The sequence below is a fragment of the Stegodyphus dumicola genome, chromosome 9, assembly GCF_044657685.1.
Source record: "Stegodyphus dumicola isolate Sdum_Otavi_A_Nest chromosome 9, ASM4465768v1".
Lineage (NCBI taxonomy): Eukaryota > Metazoa > Arthropoda > Arachnida > Araneae > Eresidae > Stegodyphus > Stegodyphus dumicola.
In genome coordinates, this window is record NC_140776.1 from 147406247 (window position 1) to 147425714 (window position 19468).

A 19468-nucleotide genomic window follows, 5' to 3' on the forward strand; every position below is an offset into this window, starting at 1 on the left:
AGAGCAGACCGTAGAGGAGATGGTCTGTAGGATTTTGTGAATAAGCTTGTCGTCCATTTCTACTAAAATATTTCACCAAAAATTGAGAGTGTGCGAATTATCGTGTGAGTTATTGATTAGTACTTTTCGAACAAATTATTTTATTACGAGGAAAATATTTTGATGATATTTATTTTACATCAAGCAAGGCTTAATACACTCAACAAATATTTAGAAAAAATTTGGAGTCCATATTTCAGTATTTAGCATAAGATCTATGCATATAACTTCAGAAATATAAGTGTCCGAAAACAAATGTGAGCCACTTTATATCTCTGTAGATATCATTTACAGGCCAAGCAAAAACTCTTGCCACTTTCTACATTTTAGATACCTTTTCGATGTTCATAAATAGCCTGCCGTTAAAAGCCAAAATGTTGAAAAAGATATAACATTTATAATTAAGTCAATTGCGTTCAAAAGCGACAAGAAAAGAAACTGCTTTTGACATCCAAAACACAGCTTAATATACACTTAAATGCAAGTTTGTAATACTTTTGGTTTCATATACCGCTCTTGAGAGAATTAAAACATTGCTGGGAATTCGCAATAGATGAATACTAGTAAAAAAGGAAAAGGCGCTTAATGGCCAACAGCTCCCCTCTAACAAATTTTATTAACTCATTTTATGGGCTAGCTTGCTGAAAAATAATCAAAAGCATAATAGCATAAATGTTTCCTGTAATCTTTCCTTGTTACCGTTAAATTTTGCATTATTTATGTAATTTTGTTGTGCAGGTATGGTAAGGTTTAGGTTTCTTTTTTTTCTTTTTCTTTTTTTTTTTTTTTGTTTTGTTTTGTTTTTAAATGCCGTTAAATGCCGCCCATCTATACGCCTCCCCTTTTACGAGAATCTCGACGGTAAAATTTTCCAGACTGAAAATATCCCGAAATAATTTGTCGCACTAACCAAGCTAATGAATTGGTTTTAATTTTTTCGTCAACGATGACGAAATTTTTTAAAGAGAAATTTGCAGTTTGTGGGTTTGGAAGACGGTTTTTTAGCCAACCAATCAGAAAAATTAAATTTTTCCTTTTTGGGCAAAATTGTTGCCCGTTATCCATTTTGTACCTGTAACCGCAGTGTGGAAAAAAATTTTACGTAGCCTAATGTTTATGATTTTTTTTCGTGTTATTTAAGCAATATTTAAAGTTACTAATGGTTGTATTTGGTATGGATTTCGGCGGAAATTCTTCTGCAAGAAATCGATTTAAAGATATTATTATAAATGTTCATCAACAGCAGAAAACGCGGGATTTATCGCTGACTGATCTAAATGCTCTGGTGAGGTTTATATTCGATTTCTTAAATTTTTATTCTTTGTAACTTGGTATGATTTTTTTATGTATTAAATGAAATCGTGTTTTGTTTCTGTATTGTCAGCATTTACTCATTCACGCACACTCACGCACATAGACCAAGTTCACGCACATTAATTTTGAAACATTACACGCTCACGCACATTCTCGTTGTGTACGTTCATTGTGTTAGTCATTTTTGACATTCATATGAAATATCACGCTAAGTGAACATTTGATGTGCGTGAAAAATTAGACATTAAAAATACAGTCTTTTCATCAGTTAAATTAGTTAAAAAATTAAGTTTGTGTGTTTTATAATTGTTTGGGAACTTAATAAATTTATCACGCTGTCATAGGTTTTTTAATTTTTTTTTTTATTTCAAAATATAAATCTCGTGATCGTTAGAATCTTGTTACCAAATTTTTGTTAAACTGGCTTGGAGCATTTATGTAGAATAAGTCAGATGATTCAGAGTATTTATCTAGAATGAGAATTAGAAATTTTTATTTATGTTTTTTTTTTATTATTATTATTTGAAGATTCAAGTAGCAGATTTTCAACAGTAATTATTAAATTTATGTTACAGAACTTAAGTAGCAATGATAGTAATAAAACCTATCAGTATTAAAAGGATTTTAATTATTGAGAACATGGAAAAATTTGTAACATTATTAGACTATAAATTTAATGATGCATTTATTTAAATTTAGAAAACTTGGTGCATTAAAATCAGTTTACCGATATTAAATTTATAATTAAATATAATGAGCACATAATTAAAATTAATAAATATTCATTATTGGGTAGTGATGCTTAAAATAATGTATTCATTTTTCGAAAAATTGCTGTTTTTGTGTGTAAGTGGTAATTGTGCAGTTTTGACAAATGCACTTTTAAGATTGTTCAAGGTCTTAGTGATCTAAGATTGAATGAAAAAGAAGTATTGTACTTTATATTTTCAAGCAAAAATTTTATAGGTAAAGATGAAAAAAAGTTTAATTTATTCTGATAATTATCCTGAACTCTCCTGCTTTTCTTAAAATGAAAAAATTATAATGAGTAATTTTGGTGATGTGTTCAAAATATAAAACAGTTTCTGATAATTTTAGTTGGAATTTTTTACTGTGTTTAGTTTCTTTCCAAAAAATCAAAAATTTTTCATATATTTCTTGAGAAAGTGTGTGAAACTTCTGTTTAAATCACATTTACAAATTCTGGTTTTAATTTGAAAAACAGAAATTATAGTTCATAGATTAAGCAGACTTCATATGTTCATATGTAGCATCATAACATTCAATATAGTATGATGATAAAATTCAATATAGTATGAGGATAACATTTAATACATTATGATCCATCTGATGCATGTAACCATAACAACTCTGAAATTTCGGTGACATAATAGCTCTGATGTCAGTCAGGTTTTGACAGCGTGCTTTGCATAATTAATAGAAAAAAACCTTTCATGTGCATTATTCTTTTATATACTTGTTATCATGAAAAATTAATTTAGATTAGTTTTTTTTAAATTATATCATATACTACAGTTCAATTTACATAATTTTTCTTTTTTATTGCCTTTAATATCTTTATAGCTTTAACTACCTTTTAATACTCATAGTAGTTTCTATACTTAAAATGGAAACATCAAATGTGCATGCATAAAACATATAATAAATAAATAAATAAATAAGTAACATAAAAAAAGTTGGTGGTGGTTTTGAGGTTCGGATTTTAGATCAATCTGGATATTGGATGTCCGGATTTCGGACTTTGTACTGTATATTAATTTATGAATAATTCTATTCTAATCTACACTCACTTCCAAAAGTTAAGCATAGAGAGGAAACTGCTAATTTCCGAAAGCCAATCAGAATTGAGGAGGATGCAATTCGCTGCAGAGGTAGGTGGAAGTATGCAAATATGTTAGGTAACGGCCTAGTCGCGCTTTCATGTCAAGAAATATGCAAAAAGGCAGTCTTATAAGAAGCCAGCTTTATGAAAGGTTACAGAAGTTGATTGTAAGTGCTGATAGAAGGTGTTTAAAACTTTCGTACAATTTGTTTTCAAGACATGCATGTTTCTATGACTTCCAGAAGACGAATGGAAGATTCTGAGTGCTGTGGGGCGCATTGAAGCATGACAATCGATCACAGATGTTACTCTTTTCTTCGGCGTTCATCATTTTGTAATTTAATGTTTATGGAAACAGTTCCAAACCACACAGACAGTTGTTCGAAGGGCCGTAGCCGGTCGCCCAAGGGTTACAACCCCCACAGAAGATCGATATATTGCTATTGTAGCCAAGCGGAATCGCAGAGCAACCTCACACGTGCGACATCTATGGTTACAGCGTCCATTGGTAAGGCAATATCTGCAGCTACTGTACGCCGAAGATTACATATGAGTGGACTGTACACGCCAGGTACCTCGAGTTAGTGTTCCTCTATTTGTCCAATCAAGAGGGGCACAATTACAGTGGTACCGGAAACATGTCAATTGGAATGTGTCTGACTGGGCAATGTCATGTTTACTGATGAAACAAGATTTGCTCTGGAGCCAGATCACAAGTGTATAATGATAGGGCATAAACAACGAACACGCAGTCAGTCCCAAAACATCACGCATCATGGTGCGGCCAGGAATTTCATTAGGATACCGCACCAACCTGCACATCTTTAAACGGAATTCGTTGACGGCTGTCCGGTATCGAGATGAAGTCCTAGAACTCATTGTGAGATTGTACGCTGCAGCAGTGGGCCCTACTTTTGTTTTAATGAACAATAACGCACGTCCCCATAGAGCAAGGATGTCAAACTCGCGGCCCACAACAAATATTTTTGCTGCCCGGCCAATATATCGGCAAATAATAATATATAATAATAAAATAACATATCGACGAAGAAAAAAATTAAATGTTTACTGCTAAGTAATTAACGATAATTTATTCAGTGTTGTTAGATTACTCACAGCGAGCTGACACACACACTACTTAAATTACAAGTGCGTGTGAGTAGCTTGCCTTCAGCTACCTTCGGCTTTTGGGGACACGTGCACACAGAACTTATACGCATCCCCCCGATAGCCGAATGTGGCTGAACTCATGGTCTCAGATTTCCAATCATAGTTTTGTACGATATATTAGTTCATGCATGTGCATGCACTTTGCTTTATTATTAATTATTACTTAATTCATATTGTTACGGATTTCATAGTTATTTATTTAGTTAGTTTTTTACTTCCTTGTACGAAGTAAAAAGGAAGTATTGTAATCGCAAAAAGTTTCAGGCAGCACATTTCAACGAAAATATCCATTTTGACCGCTATTGAATGCAATTTAACGATGTTTTTGCGTCATATCTGTACATAAGGACAGAATAAAATACTCTTTTCCTTCAAAAAAAAAAATTATAAAACAGCTTTAAAATTAATTCTGAAGAGAATTTTTCATGGCGTCTGTACGAACGTATGTACGTACGTATCTCGCATAACTCAAAAACGAGTAGCCTCAGAACGTTGAAATTTTGTATATAGGACTGCTATAACATGTAAATGAGCACCTCTTATTTTGGTTGCAATCGGCGGCACCAAACGTATATAAGTATATTTATATATATATCCACTCTATTACCCGGCTCAGTGATCTCAGTTTCTTTACTCTTATATGTTTGTAAATTGTACATTTTTTGCTTTAAAAATGATTGAATTATGTTGTTTTTATCCTCGGGTTAAGGATTTTATGCCTTTAGTAAATCTGTGTGCAATATTTTTAGAATTATCAGCAATTTTAAAGTTGTTTAGTTGCCGCTAAGCCTGTTTTTAATGGCGACCATTGACGTTTACATTTAAAACTTGAGACTAGTGGATTTGTTGCCAATCTAGAAAAACTTAGCTTCGCAACAACCAAGATAACTCATTCATTTATTATTGCCAATGAAATCATGCTTAATTCTTTCTGGAATTTTTTCGAGGATATAAGCGTTTGAGATTTACTTCGTAATTTTTAATATAGATATTTTGAGTTTTTATGTATTTTTGCCTTCTCACGAAGTGAGAACTGAATTAATTAAATGAGGAATACTCAATCGTCTGTGAAAGACTGTTTCTGTTTTGTTTTGTTTGCTTAATTTCTTTTATACATAGTTCTAGCTTTGTTATAGTATTTGAATAGAACATGTGGCAACGATTAGATAATTCTTTAAATGATATACATTTTTTGCATTCTGAGTTATAATATGAACAAAATATAATACTGTTAAGTAAACCTAGCGCCAGAGTGTTGCTGTGGTAAACAAAGTGAATTTTAAAGAATGCATTTATTCTATTGTGGTTTATGCGCTGTCGGCGAAGTAGGTTTAATTCAATCTAATAAGTTTAAATAAAATGAAGAAAAAATGCGTATAATTTAATATTCCGTACAAGGAAGTCATGTGGTGTACACATCAGATTTTTTTATTTAGAATTGTAATTAGATTTGTTTCATGTTGCCTTAGCAATGCAGACGATTTTTGAAAAGACAGCTGCGTTGGAAGGTTAAAAATAGAACAGCGCGTGCATTTAATACCTAATAAATAAATATCTCGTAATTGCTGTTGCCATCCACAAAAATCTAGATATTTATAGATGTTTCCAGTATATTCGAGAAATTAAGTATAAAGCGTATAAAAGCCGAGAACAAACAGCTCATCTCAGTAGTAGCTGTAGTTCTAGCGAACTGTTTGTTTACTAAATGCTGTGATTGATTTGTAGCGATTTCGCTGTGAGATAGAATTAGTTTCTCTGTTTTGAATTGATTTTTGCTAAACGTTTGACATTTTGTGATATTGTTAGAATATTTTTGAAGAAATATTTCAGCATTTTGATTTATCTCTTGTGGAAAGAATAAATTTTTGTTAACTTTTTAACATTAACCATGTTTATTCCAGCCCTTTGTATTCAGTATGTCTAGATCAAAACCAAGTGGTAGTAAAATTAAACGAAAAATCGCTGACGAATATAGAATATTCCAAGTAAAATGGGAATTAGAATATTTTTGCTGTGAAATAAAAGATAAAATAATCTGCTTGATATGTAATAATACTATTAATGTATCAAAGTTATATAATATTAAATGTCATTACGAACAACACAAATCGAAATATAACAATTACGAAGGATTAATGAGAGAAGAAAAGTTGAAAGAACTCAAGTTAGGAGTGAAAAAGCAACAAATCTCAAAAGCAAAATCATCTAGTTTCGAAAGTTTCTCCATTGGTGACGAGAGCACGGACATTAGTGGCAAAGCTCAATTAGCAGTGTTTCTTCGTTCTTGTGACAAGAATTTTAACATTTTTGAGGAATTACTGGAACTAATACCGATGCCTGGTACTACCACAGGAGAAGATATATTTACTTGTGTTTTTGTGTTTTTGCAGAAATACAATCTACCTTTGGCAAAATTAAATTCTGTAGCTACAGATGGCGCTCCATCAATGACCGGGAAAAACAAGGGCTTCATAGCATTACTAAGAAAAAAACTTAGTGAAATTCACGGTTCAAACATTCATCATATGCATTGTATTATACATCAAGAAGTTCTATGCACGAAAGTAATAAATATGGAGAATGTTTTGTCATATATAAAAAAAGTTATAAATTTTATAAGATCTCGAGGTTTAAATCAGCGTCAATTCACTGCTTTCTTAAGTGAGTTAGATAGTGAATATTCGGGTTTGTCCTACTATACCGAGGTACGTTGGTTATCTTGCTCCAAGATTCTCAAACAATTCTGGGATTTGAAAGAAGAAATATGTCAGTTTTTAAAAACGAAAAATCAAGACTTAAGTTTGTTTTATGATCCAATATGGATACAAGATTTATCTTTCTTGGTTGATATAACCAAACACTTAACTAATTTAAATTTATCGTTACAAGGAAAAGATCATATCATTATGAACATGTTTGACATAATTAAAGCATTCAAATGTCAACTAGTTCTTTGGGAAAAACAACTTAAAAATGAAGATTTGACACACTTCCCGACGTGCAGCATGAACAAATCAAGTTTAGATGATACTTTTTCGTATCAAAAATACGCAGAAAAAATTGCATATTTAACAACTGAATTTGGAACGAGGTTTAATGATTTTAGTTCCCTCGAAGACAAATTTTTTTTGTTTTCTTCGATTTTCTCAATAAGTATTGATTCAGTACCCAGCCATATGCAAATGGAGGTGATCGAGATTCAATGCGACTCAAATTTGAAAGCAAAATTCATTGAAGTGGGCGTGCCTGAATTTTACAAATATTTACCAGCCAGGTTTGAAAATACTCGAAAATTCGCATATGAAATTATTTCCATGTTTGGTAGCACTTATCGGTGCGAGCAGTTATTTTCAGTCATGAAAGGTAATAAGTCTCCTATTAGAAACCGTATTAATGATGCTCACCTTGGTTCAGCGTTGAAAGTTATCACTGCAAACAAAATTTCTCCCGAAAAAGGAAAGATAATAGCAGAGAAGAGATGTCAAGTATCAGGACGTAAACATTAAATTTTTCTTGTTCTTTTCTATATAAATATATATATATATGTTTATTATTGTATTATTCGAAATAAATCTGCATTTTTATGAATTTTTTTTTTTTTTTTTTTTTTTTTTTTGCGGCCCGCTTAAAGTTAAACCTTCTTTGTTTGGCCCAAGTGTACCTATGAGTTTGATGTCCCTGCCATAGAGCTAACATCGTCGATGACTGCCTGGAGAGTGAAGGGATTGCGCATATGGTGTGGCCAGCATATTCGCCCGACCTTAATCCCATTGAAAATCTTTGGGATGCTCTCGGCCATGCTGTATCTTCACGTTTCCCACCTCTAGCCACTCTTATTGAGCTGGAAACTGCTCTACAACAAGAATGGCGATTGCTTATACTGCGGTGGTTGACATCCTAATTGAAAGCATGGTCACAAGGTGTAAACTTTGTATAGAGATGAGATGGGGGGGATTACATATCCTATCAATGTCCTTTTTTTTCATTTTATGCTGCTTATTTTCAATTTCTACATAATTCTGTTTGAGTCTCCAGTATGTCTATCTGATAACTTACAAAAATTTAATATTGTTTACATTTCTGTATATAATTATCGATTTTGTTTTATGCATAAATATATATGCTACTTTCCTGCTGAATTTTGTGTCAAAGCAGCATTTGTTGATTTTTTTGCATTTTGCATCTTCGTGCTTAACTTTTGGAAGTGAGTGTATATTTATCAAATAATTTTTTGGTATCTTTGGAAATTTCATAAATATGTTTAATGCTTTGACAGCCTAACACCAAATAATATTAATAATGTATTTAGTGCCATTTGTATTGATAAAAGCTGTCTTTTTACTTCCTTGTACGAAGTATTGTAATCGCAAAAAATTCTGGGTACCATATTTCAACAAAAATATCCATTTTGATTATTATCAAATTCATTTTAACAATGTTTTTTTTGCATGCCATCTGTACATAAGGTCAGAATAGAATAAAAGACTCTTTCTTCCCAAACGAATTATAAAACTGATTTAAAATTGATTCAGAAGAAATGTTTTTCGTGGCGTCTGTCTGTATGTATCTCACATAACTGAAAAACGAATAGCCTCAGAATGTTGAAATTTTGTATGCGGGACTGTTGTAACATGTAGACTCTTTTTGGTTGCAATCGCCTGCACCAAAAGTATACAGCACAAAGTCCGTAATCCAGACTCGTTGGGACTTCGGTGATTCCGTATTAGGAGTTTTTCTGGATTATAGATAATCAATATTTATTTGTTTACTTCATTAAAAATTTCTTTCAGCATGCGCATGCATAAAGCATATGCACATAATGTATGGGCATTCTTTACGCGCATGCGTAGTGTGTGCGCATTCTCTACGCGCATGCGTAAGGTTTGTGGCTTTGAGGTCAGGATTATAGATCATTCCGGATAATGGGCGTCCGGATTACGGACTTTGCACTGTATAAAATATATGTATATGTATGTCCACTCTGTCACTCAGCTCAGTGAGCTCAGTTTCTGTATGTTTTACCAATTTGGATACTTCGGAATCCAAATTGGTGAGGAACGATTACACTATTTTGTTCCAGATGTTGGTTGATCCTGTTGAGTAATACCGCTTACATAATTTTGCTAAGGGAGGACAATAGGCTTATCGGGCAGTAAGATTCTGGTGAACTTGCCGGCTTTTTGGGTTTCAGAATCGGTGTGATTTGAGCCAACTTTCCGGGAAGTGCTGTCATCTAAGTAAAAGGTTGATTACCTTCGTGATGTAAAGTTGGATCTTGGCGGGTAATCTCTTGATCATCCTTGAATCTTCTTGTTTTTCAGCATCTTTACATATGAGCAGACCTCCGACGGCATGACTAAGATCGTGTGATCTGTGTGTGGGCTTATCGTATAGTTGTGAAAGTCAGTAATTAATTGTACTGTTGTGGGATCATGAATGTTGTTTGTGCGAAACTGAGATTCCTGAAGTAATATCATATTCACTAAAGTGCGAAACTGAGCAAATAGTCCTATCAATTTAATTTTAGGCACAATGCAAAAATAGGTGGTATATGCCAAATATTAAAATAAGAAACTGCTTTGATTATTTGGTCAAATAGAAAATAATGATATACGTATTCTGATATAAAAAATATCAGAAGCAACAAATTGAAGTAAAAAAAATTGCTTTAATATCAGCACACATATACTATATAAACTTACTCTGAGAAATAATTAGTGTGAGTTCTTAAAATATCATTACTCAAATTATAAAACTAGTATAACAATACAGTTTTGATCACAGATATGTCAATTATTTAGTATTGAAAAAAACCATGATATTATTCTGTAAGTTACTAAATATTTTGTTTTACTTCTTGTATGAAGTAAAGCATTATTTCAACAAAAATACCCATTTTGCTGCTTTCAAATCCATTTGATGAATGTTTTTGTGTGACATCTGTAGATACAGATAAAATAAAGGATTCATTTTCCAAAAAATGGATTGTAAAATCGATTCCAAAGAGATTTTTTTTTTATGATGTCATACAGCATAACTCCCTCAAAACATTAAAATTTTGTATATGGAACTGCTGTAACATGTAGTTGGGCACCTCCCTTTTTGGTTGCAATTCGATACGCAAAATGATTATATAAAATTTAAATTACTTTTAATTAGCTTTATACAAATGAGAGAATATTTGTTAAATTCGAATATATATATGTATAATCAAATTAATGAAATGGAAATACGCTTATCAAAAGGGCAATTATCGATATATTAATTTTTTGATTTTTCCATTTAAAAATTTTTTCAAGATTCAATTTTTAAGTATGCTGATAAGTTACTTCATTTCAATAAAATTCTAACTACCTTTATCAAAGATAATATACTAAATAATCCATTAGTAAATAAAATTATTATTTTATTACTTTTAAGCTTTTCCACTAGTATTAGGCAATTTATCATAATTAGTTAATACAGTAATATTTACTGCTTTGGTGTGGTGTTTATGCTTCAATAGTGTGTCGTTGAACTCCAATGAAAACTCTAATGATGGAACACCACACGAAGATTTTATTGAATGCCCAAAATAAAATACAATCAGCAAGACAAAAACCTATCTATTCCTTTCCCCCCTCAAACAAATTCAAATATCTGTACATTTTATGTGCGAGAGCAATACGTGGCTTTCGAGCCTGCGTTTGAAACAATGGCAACATATTAATGTTATTTTTAAAACAATTAATTTAACTTAACAGCTATTGAAAGTTAAATAATAATAATTTTCATCTTATAATCTCGAGACATCCTTGTCTGTATTAATCTTCCGTTTCTTCTTCCTTTATGCGACCTTATCACAATCTGTTGGACACATACCTGTGGTTCCTGGATGTAAACAGCCTGCTTTAAGCATCTGTGTACATTTTGCATAGAAATTATTGTTCCAGACTCAGCAATGAGTTCTTAGCAGAGCTTTATGATATTGTGCATTTATTTAATGCCACATATCCATTTTTTGCAGTTCTAACTTTTGGAAGGCCTACTTCTGACGGTTTCTGTTGTTTAGGATTGTTGCCACGGCATGGACAGCATCATTCATGACATTGTCAATCACCAACTACTTCTGCAATCTGTAATCTTGTTAGTTTGGCTTGAACTATGATATATTTGATTTTCCCTCTATTTTCTGTAAGATAATATCCATTTTTCTTGCATTAATTTTTTTCTAGGTAGTTGTAGAATTATAGAATTCTGTCCTTTTTTCGAAAGGTATCTAAAAACTTGTTAGACTTTTGTATTTGCATAGGTTCTTTGTGCATGTATTACTTCTATTGTACTGTAGAATATAAATCCTATACAGTCAAAAATCGTTAATTCGGACACTCATAATCCGGAATGATCTATAAGCTGGACCTCAAAGCTAAAAACTTTCTGCGCATGCGCCACATTGACGCATGCTCATAGGCGTTTAAGCGTGTGCGTAAGACCTTTACGACTGCGCATTTGCGTGTGCACAAGCGCAGAATACGTTTTCGCTGCGCGTTTAATGTATAACGGACGGTATAAGCTAAAATTATCTAATTGTCTATTTCAGTTAATGTTGATGATTGCGTTGTTGTTCCTTAATCTTCGAATTGGATCCGGCTTATTATTTTTTGCAGACTGTAAGAGCAATTTTATAAAAGTAAGCTTGAACTTTCGATTATGTCAAATAGAATTTCCGATGCTGGAGCTCCCAAAGGATCTACGAAAACGAAAGTATGCTTCGATGTCCATCAAACAAAAAGTGGAATTGCTCCAAAAAATGGATAAAGGCATATCCTTTGTTTATCTAACCTCTCCGAAATCTCTTTATCAATTTCACACTGCTCTGCACGGGGGGGGGGGGGCGTGGTGGCGTGCAATGAACTGGAAGTTGATCTGTCAACACTATCGTTATCTTCAGGGCAGATGTTTTTATTTTATTCGGCTTATAATTCCTTATTAAATGTAGTATTTCATCTCGATGTACTTCGTCTTCTTGATATGATTTAAATCAAATTCCTCGTCATTATAAATATCAGGAATACAAATCAAATAGTTTTCTGGTTGCAATTTTCTAATTTCGGCTATGCATAATGTATGCTTTACGCATGCGTGCGTTGAAAGAAATGTTTAATAAAGTAAACAAATAAATATTAAGCTTTTTTTTTTGTAAATTTTGATACCCTTTAGATCATAATTGCTCATTATTTTATAAATTACGGCTTCATATTTTTAATTTTATAATTTCTGCATGCCATCTTACCAGATTTAAACTGATGATCTATAATCTGGAAAAATCGATAATCCGGAATCACCGAAGTCCCGACGAGTCCGGATTAAAGACTTTTGACTGTATTTGATAGTGTATAGAAATAACCCATATCCTAAGTACTTGGTAGATAATTCATCATTCAGTGTCAAATCACTATCTGTCATCTTCTGTTGTCAGTTGTAAGGATTAGTGGGATATCTTCTTATCTTCTAATTTTAATTAAAATTGATACAGCTGCTCACAGCCATCATTTGGGGGGGGGAAGAGTCTGAAAGGGCAAAATTTTAGCATTGTGTTGCCCTTAAATTTGTCCAATCATATAAGCTCCTAAATTTGTTCTAAATGAAATTAAATGATTGACATTTTCTTTTTAGTTTATTTTAAGAAAACACTTATTTTTTATTTATTTATTTATTTATTTTAAGATTACAATGTTTTAAGAGTTTGGGATCTCTTCTGCAAGTACTGATATTTATGTTCTGATTAACTACATGTGGAACATACAGAATGTGTATTTTTATTGAAACAGAAATAAACTCGTAGTAATCTGGTTATATATTTAAAAAAAGATGTCCAAAGTATAAAGTATGTGTCATCATAAAATATACGTGGATTTGAAGACCTTTTGCATATGAAAAAAATCTCTTGAGTAAACAGTGCATGAGTATGATCATATGGCAATAGTTAAATTTTATGTGGTACAGTATTTATATGGCTTTTCAGAAGGCTCCTGTGTGTTCCTGAAAAATTCAAAAACTTTTCTAGCATTTTATATTTTGTGCAAAGCAGAGTAAAGAATTAATATTTAGAAATATTTTCTTGATATAATTAGCTTTGGCTGCAAAAGTATGTGAAATTAAGTTATTGTATTTTGACTTTTTATCTATTTTTTGGTGAACATATCTTGTTTTAAATGCAGAATTACATGCATAAATATTAGTATTGCAGTAAATATGAGAATCTTTATAGGTTTATATAGTAATTTATTTGGAAATTTGAGCTATTATAGGAGAGCAGCTTGTGTATCATTGTGAATTTTCAGCATAATGTGTGATTATTTAATTAAATTAATTTTTTTACTTCCTTGTACGAAGTAAGGGGAGTATTGTAATCACGAAACATTCTGGGTACCGTATTTCAACAAAAATATCCATTTTGACTGCTATTGAATGCAATTTAACAGTATTTTGCTTGACTTCTCTATGTAAGGACAGACTTTTTCCCCAAACGAATTGTGAAATTAATTTAAAGTGGATTCAGAACAGATTTTTTTCGTGGTCTGTACGTACATATGTATGTAGTATCTCGTATAACTCAAAAACGAATAGTCTCAGAACATTGAAATTTTTTATGTGGGACTGCTTATAAGATGTAGATGTGAACCTCCTTTTTTTGGTTGCAATTGGCCACACCAAAAGTATGCAAATATATGTATATATATATTCACTCCGTTACTCAGCTCAGTGAGCTGTTTCTTTATTCTTATTTGTTTGTAAATTGTGCATTTTTTGTTTTAAAAATGATTTAATTATGTTGTTCTTATCTTCCGGTTAAGGTTTTTATGCCTTTAGTTAACCTGCATGTGATAGTTTTAGAATTATCAACAGTTCAAAAGTTATTTAAGTGCGGCTAAGCCTAATTTTTTTACCATAGCAGCCATATTTGTTTTTCATTTGAAATTTAGCAGAATAATGGATTTGTTGACAATTTAGAGAAACTAAGTTTCACAACAACAAAGTAACGTCTTCTTTTATTATTATGAATTAAATTATGCTTTATCAATTCTGGAATTATCATTTAAGTTATTAAATTATTGCATATATTAACTCAGCATAGCGTCCACAACAAATGAAGTCAAGTTTCTACACCTTCAGTGTGTTTTTGCTGAGTGAGGCCAAAAGTAAATTTTCAGTTTTGTTCACCGAAAAATCTGCCTTCTTGCCCGCTGGCCGAATTGCTTGTTTTTGTATTGAAACTGTAATTTTAATTGTACAAATTTTTTTATTGCTTTAATTGTATTTCGTGTTTTATATTTTTCTATATCTTTCAATTTTTAATATGGATATTTTGAGTTTTTATGTACTTTTGCTATGTCACGAAGGGAGAACTTAATTAATTGATTGAGAAATATATCCCTAATGAAATTCAAGGAAATAAGTTTAAATGAAATACAGAAAAAATTGCATATAATTTAATATTCCGTACAAGGAAGTCATGTGTACACATCAGATTTTTTCATATTCTTTTGAAAATATGTGATAAATCAATTTTATGATGGTTGTCTTTTTTTTTTTTTTTCATATTCACATATCGTTGCTGTTTATTTTAACTAAAAAAAATAAAACTTGTAGAAATGTTTAAAGGTCTTGTATATTATTTAAACATATAGAAATTTTATTACATAATATAGCTTTAAACTTTTTTTAAACATGTTTGTAAAGTATTTTTTGAAGATTGTTATTACTCATAGTGGCTTATTTCCAACATAATGGGGGGGGGGAAATGCAAAACATTTAACATTCAGATTCAGTTTCCACTTACATTAATAATTATCTTTCAGAAAAGAAGTATGCAAAATAGGTTTAAACATTACTTTGCATGTATTCCAACATGCAGTGGTAAACTCGTGAGTTTAAGTGGGGTTGCATTAACATTTTGTTAAAAGTTGTATTATAACTTGCAAGCTTCTTTTGTTTGGAATTAGAGAGTACTATCACTGAATCTCTATATGTCTGTGTAATTAATGCTTTAAATTCACATAGATTTTCTGAAAACTATTTGAAAATTATATTTGTTCAAATGAAGTTAGTGTTATGTTAGGGAGAAATCAGGAATAGTAAATGCACCTCTACAAAATCTTCCAAACGTCATAGTTTGGCATTGCATAGCTCATCATTTACAATTAGCATTAGAAGTCTCATTACAAAGCATGCTAATCATATACAGTCAAAAGTCGTTAATTCGGACACCCATAATCCGGACCTCAAAGCTAAAAACTTTCTGTGCACGCGCTGCGTTTACACATGCGCATAGGCATTTACGTGTGCGAGTAAGACCTTTACGGCTGCGAATAGGCGTGTGCACGTGCGCAAAATACGTTTACGAATGCGCGTTTAATGTATAACATCTGCCCTGAAGATAGAAGAAGAAGAAGGTATAAGCTAAGCTAAAATTATCTAATTCAGTTAATGTTGCAGATTGCGCTGTTCCTTAATCTTCTAATTGGATTCGGCTTATTATTTTTTGCAGACTGTTAGAGCAATTTTATAAAAGTAAGCTTGAACTTTCGATTATGTCAAATAGAATTTCCGATGCTGGAGCTCCCAAAGCGAAAGCATGTCTCGATGTCCATCAAACAAAAAGTGGAATTGCTGCAAAAAAAAATGGATAAAGGCATATCCTTTGTTTATCTAAACTTTAACGTTTGTTTATCTTTAACGCAGCAGCGCGCAATGAATTGGAAGTTGATCTGTCAGCACTATCCTTATCTTCAGGGCAGATGTTTTTATTTTATTTGGCTTATAATTCTTTACTAAATGTAGTATTTCATCTCAATGTACTCGGTCTTTGATATGATTTAAATGAAGTTCCTGGTCATTATAATTCGCTTCCGATAGTGAAGAAAGTGACTCAGAGGTTATTGAAAACGAAAAAATTTCGATTGACAAATTAGTCGGTATTCTCTACACAGCAATTATAGGACTTGAACAGCGGAACTTTGTAACTAAACAAGAAATTATGTCTGTTTAATAGAATTAAAGAGAAAGTATTATCACGTGAAACGAAGCAAATTAAACAACTTACATTGAAAGAAATGTTTAATAAAGTAAACAAATAAATATTTAGCTTTTTTTTTTTTTTTTTTTTTTTTTTTTTTTTTTTTTTTTGTAAATTTTGATACCCTTTAAATCATAATTGTTCTTTATTTCATAAATTATGGTTTCATATTTTTTAATTTTATAATTTCTGCATGCCATCTTATCAGATTTAAACTGATGATATATAATCCGGAAAAATCGATAATCCGGAATCGCCGAAGTCCCGACGTGTCTGGATTAACTACTTTTGACTGTAGTAGGCAGTCAACCACTTTAAGTGAGTTATTTATTTTTCATATGGTAATACTGAAATTGGTTATTAAGAATTTCTTTTTCCTGCCATTTTATTGCAATTCAAATTTTAAAAACAGTGTCCTGGTGGTGCCATCTAAGAAATAAGTAAGTGACTAAAAGTGTTAGATTTCATATTACAAGATTATCCAAAACATTTTTGAAATATTTCTCATGAATTAAATGTTTCTTTCCCCAGTGCCCCAAGAATCAGCTAGCATTAAATGAGAATGGTGTGACAAATTCGAAAACAAGAGGTAGCGTAAATAAATTTATTTGGGTTCTTTCTAGGTTATATGCAAAAAAATAAATAAATAAATAAATAAAATAAAATAAAATAAATAAAAATAAAAACAAACAAATAAATAAAAATAAACAAATTTATAACATACTGTTCTCATAGTAGGGTGAGGGAAAAATTTATGTCAACAACTCGATGGTGTAGATAAGGTTTCTGTTTAAAATTGAACCAAGATGAAAGTTCTTGTTTGGAAATAGTTCAAGATGAGGCTGTGTAGAATTAATCAATTCTCTAAGCTGGTGGTTGCCGGACTGAACTTGTTCTGAGCAGGGTGCTCCTCCATAAGGTAGTGGTGAACCCGGCTACCTCGCTGTAATCTCTTGGCAGAGATGTTAATATTGCTCTACATAGAGCAATACAAAATTTCATATTGTAAAAAATCGTAAAAGAGATGATCAAAGCGGACTTATAATTTAGTTCACTTTTTTGCACGTTGTCTATTATTTTTCTCTTTTAGTTCTGGTTGGCTTCGATGGATGGCGCCAATGTGCAGACTTGTCTCATAACTGCACACAGATTTTAGCTGCTATGATGGATTTACTTCTTTTGCCTATGATGTCTGGGCACTTCTTTGCAACTCAAGATTCTATCCTCTGGAAATTACTCATCTGGCATCTGTCTACATAGAGCAATACAAAATTTCGTATTGTAAAAAATCGTAAAAGAGATGATCAAAGCGGACTTATAATTTAGTTCACTTTTTTGCACGTTGTCTATTATTTTTCTCTTTTAGTTCTGGTTGGCTTCGATGGATGGCGCCAATGTGCAGATTTGTCTCATAACTGCACACAGATTTTAGCTGCTATGATGGATTTACTTCTTTTGCCTATGATGTCTGGGCACTTCTTTGCAACTCAAGATTCTATCCTCTGGAAATTACTCATCTGGCATTTTTATCGTCATGTGCCTTTTTGGCTTTATTTTTCATACAGTAAGAGACATTGCACCACAACCATACAAATTGATTGATGTTGTCACAATAAAGATGTTTTCAGATATTTTTCTTTGACAGTTTTGAACAAAAAAAAAGTTAAATCTTTTTATCATTTTCCATTTCTCTTTCTATACTGCGACTTACTCTCACTTGTTGTCCTTTCTCTGGAACTGCCTTCCATGGTTTTGTTCAAGTTGTCCTAGGCGTGTCGAAAAAAATTTCAGGATCCTCATTTGTTCGTAATTTTTAGAAGCACCTCTTGATTGGCGAGAACACTTTGATTAAAAAGTGGATATGATGAAGACAGCCTGGGAAAAAGGTCCAAACTTTCTGTTTCCAACTGGGGACTCAAACCGGGTGGTCTGAGACACTGCACCTATAAACTGATGAAAGGGAACGGAACAATGTCTCCCTTTAAACAACTATAAGAGGAACAGAAACTATAGATTGTTTTGTGACTGCTGGTCACTTCATCTTTCCGAGTATTCGTTTAGAAATAACTCTGTCCGTGGGAACTTTCGAGGTGTCCATTCTTTTTCTTGGAACTTCATTGTGGTCGATAAAATAGCTTAAGATGTTACAATGGCAAAGATTTAGGTGTCAAAATATTAAAAATTAGCCAAGTTTTTTTTTTTTTTTTTTTATAGTTTTTCAGTTTTAATTATATCAATCTTACTTAAAAACATTTTCTTCTTCTTATACAATTAATTATTTGTATTTTCTGTTTTGTGGAAATTAAAAATTTAATTGAAATTTAATGTTTTGCTGTAATAGGATAAAATACAAGCTTTTTTTAAACATGTATCAGTTCAACACGGTGTACAATTTTTTAAAAAAATCCATTGGCCAGATGCTTGTTTATTAATCATTTGTTGAGAATATCCAAATGTGTTGGTCATTAAGTATCTTTTCATCTAGAGCAATGATTCTCAAAGTGGTTCCTTTGGACTCGTAGGGGTCCCTATGCCCACTGAGGGGTATTTGACAAATTTAAAATAATTTGGTTGTGTGTAGACAGTGCCGGGAGTCTGCGAATGGTCTAATATAAAATAAAGTAATTATGTCTTATTTTGATTATTATGAAAGTTAAAATAAACTGGAAGCAATTTTGATGTCATGATTAAGATAAAAAAAATCATATCCTGTTGTTAAACATAACAATATGAGTGAGCCGAAGAAAAAGTGCAGGCAATATAGGATTGAATATTTAAAATATGGTTCTATTCCATTAGCAGGATACATTACTTTGCCTTTGTGCCTTCTGTGCAATAAAATTTGTCAGGTGAATTAATAAAGCTTAAGGAACATTTGATAAAAGTTCACTGTGACAAAAATGATAAAAAGATTTAACTTTTTTTTTTTTTTTTTGTTTAAAACAGCCAAAGAAAAATATCTGAAAACATCTTTATTGTGACAACATCAATCAATCCGTATTGTTGTGGCGCGATGTCTCCTGCTCGATGAAAAATAAAGCGAA

The 19468-nt window shown here is 31.8% G+C and overlaps 1 protein-coding gene across 1 annotated transcript in view; it reads left to right on the plus strand.

Annotated features, from left to right (window-relative positions):
- Positions 1 to 1103: 1103 nt before the first annotated feature.
- The window catches only part of LOC118181030 (uncharacterized), a 248320-nt gene continuing 229955 nt past the window's right edge, over positions 1104 to 19468 (plus strand). Inside the window, exon 1 of the mRNA XM_085824217.1 lies at positions 1104 to 1324. Coding sequence (XP_085680343.1) covers positions 1199 to 1324 — 126 coding nt within the window. The 5' untranslated portion in view covers positions 1104 to 1198. The remainder of the gene's footprint in view (positions 1325 to 19468) is intronic.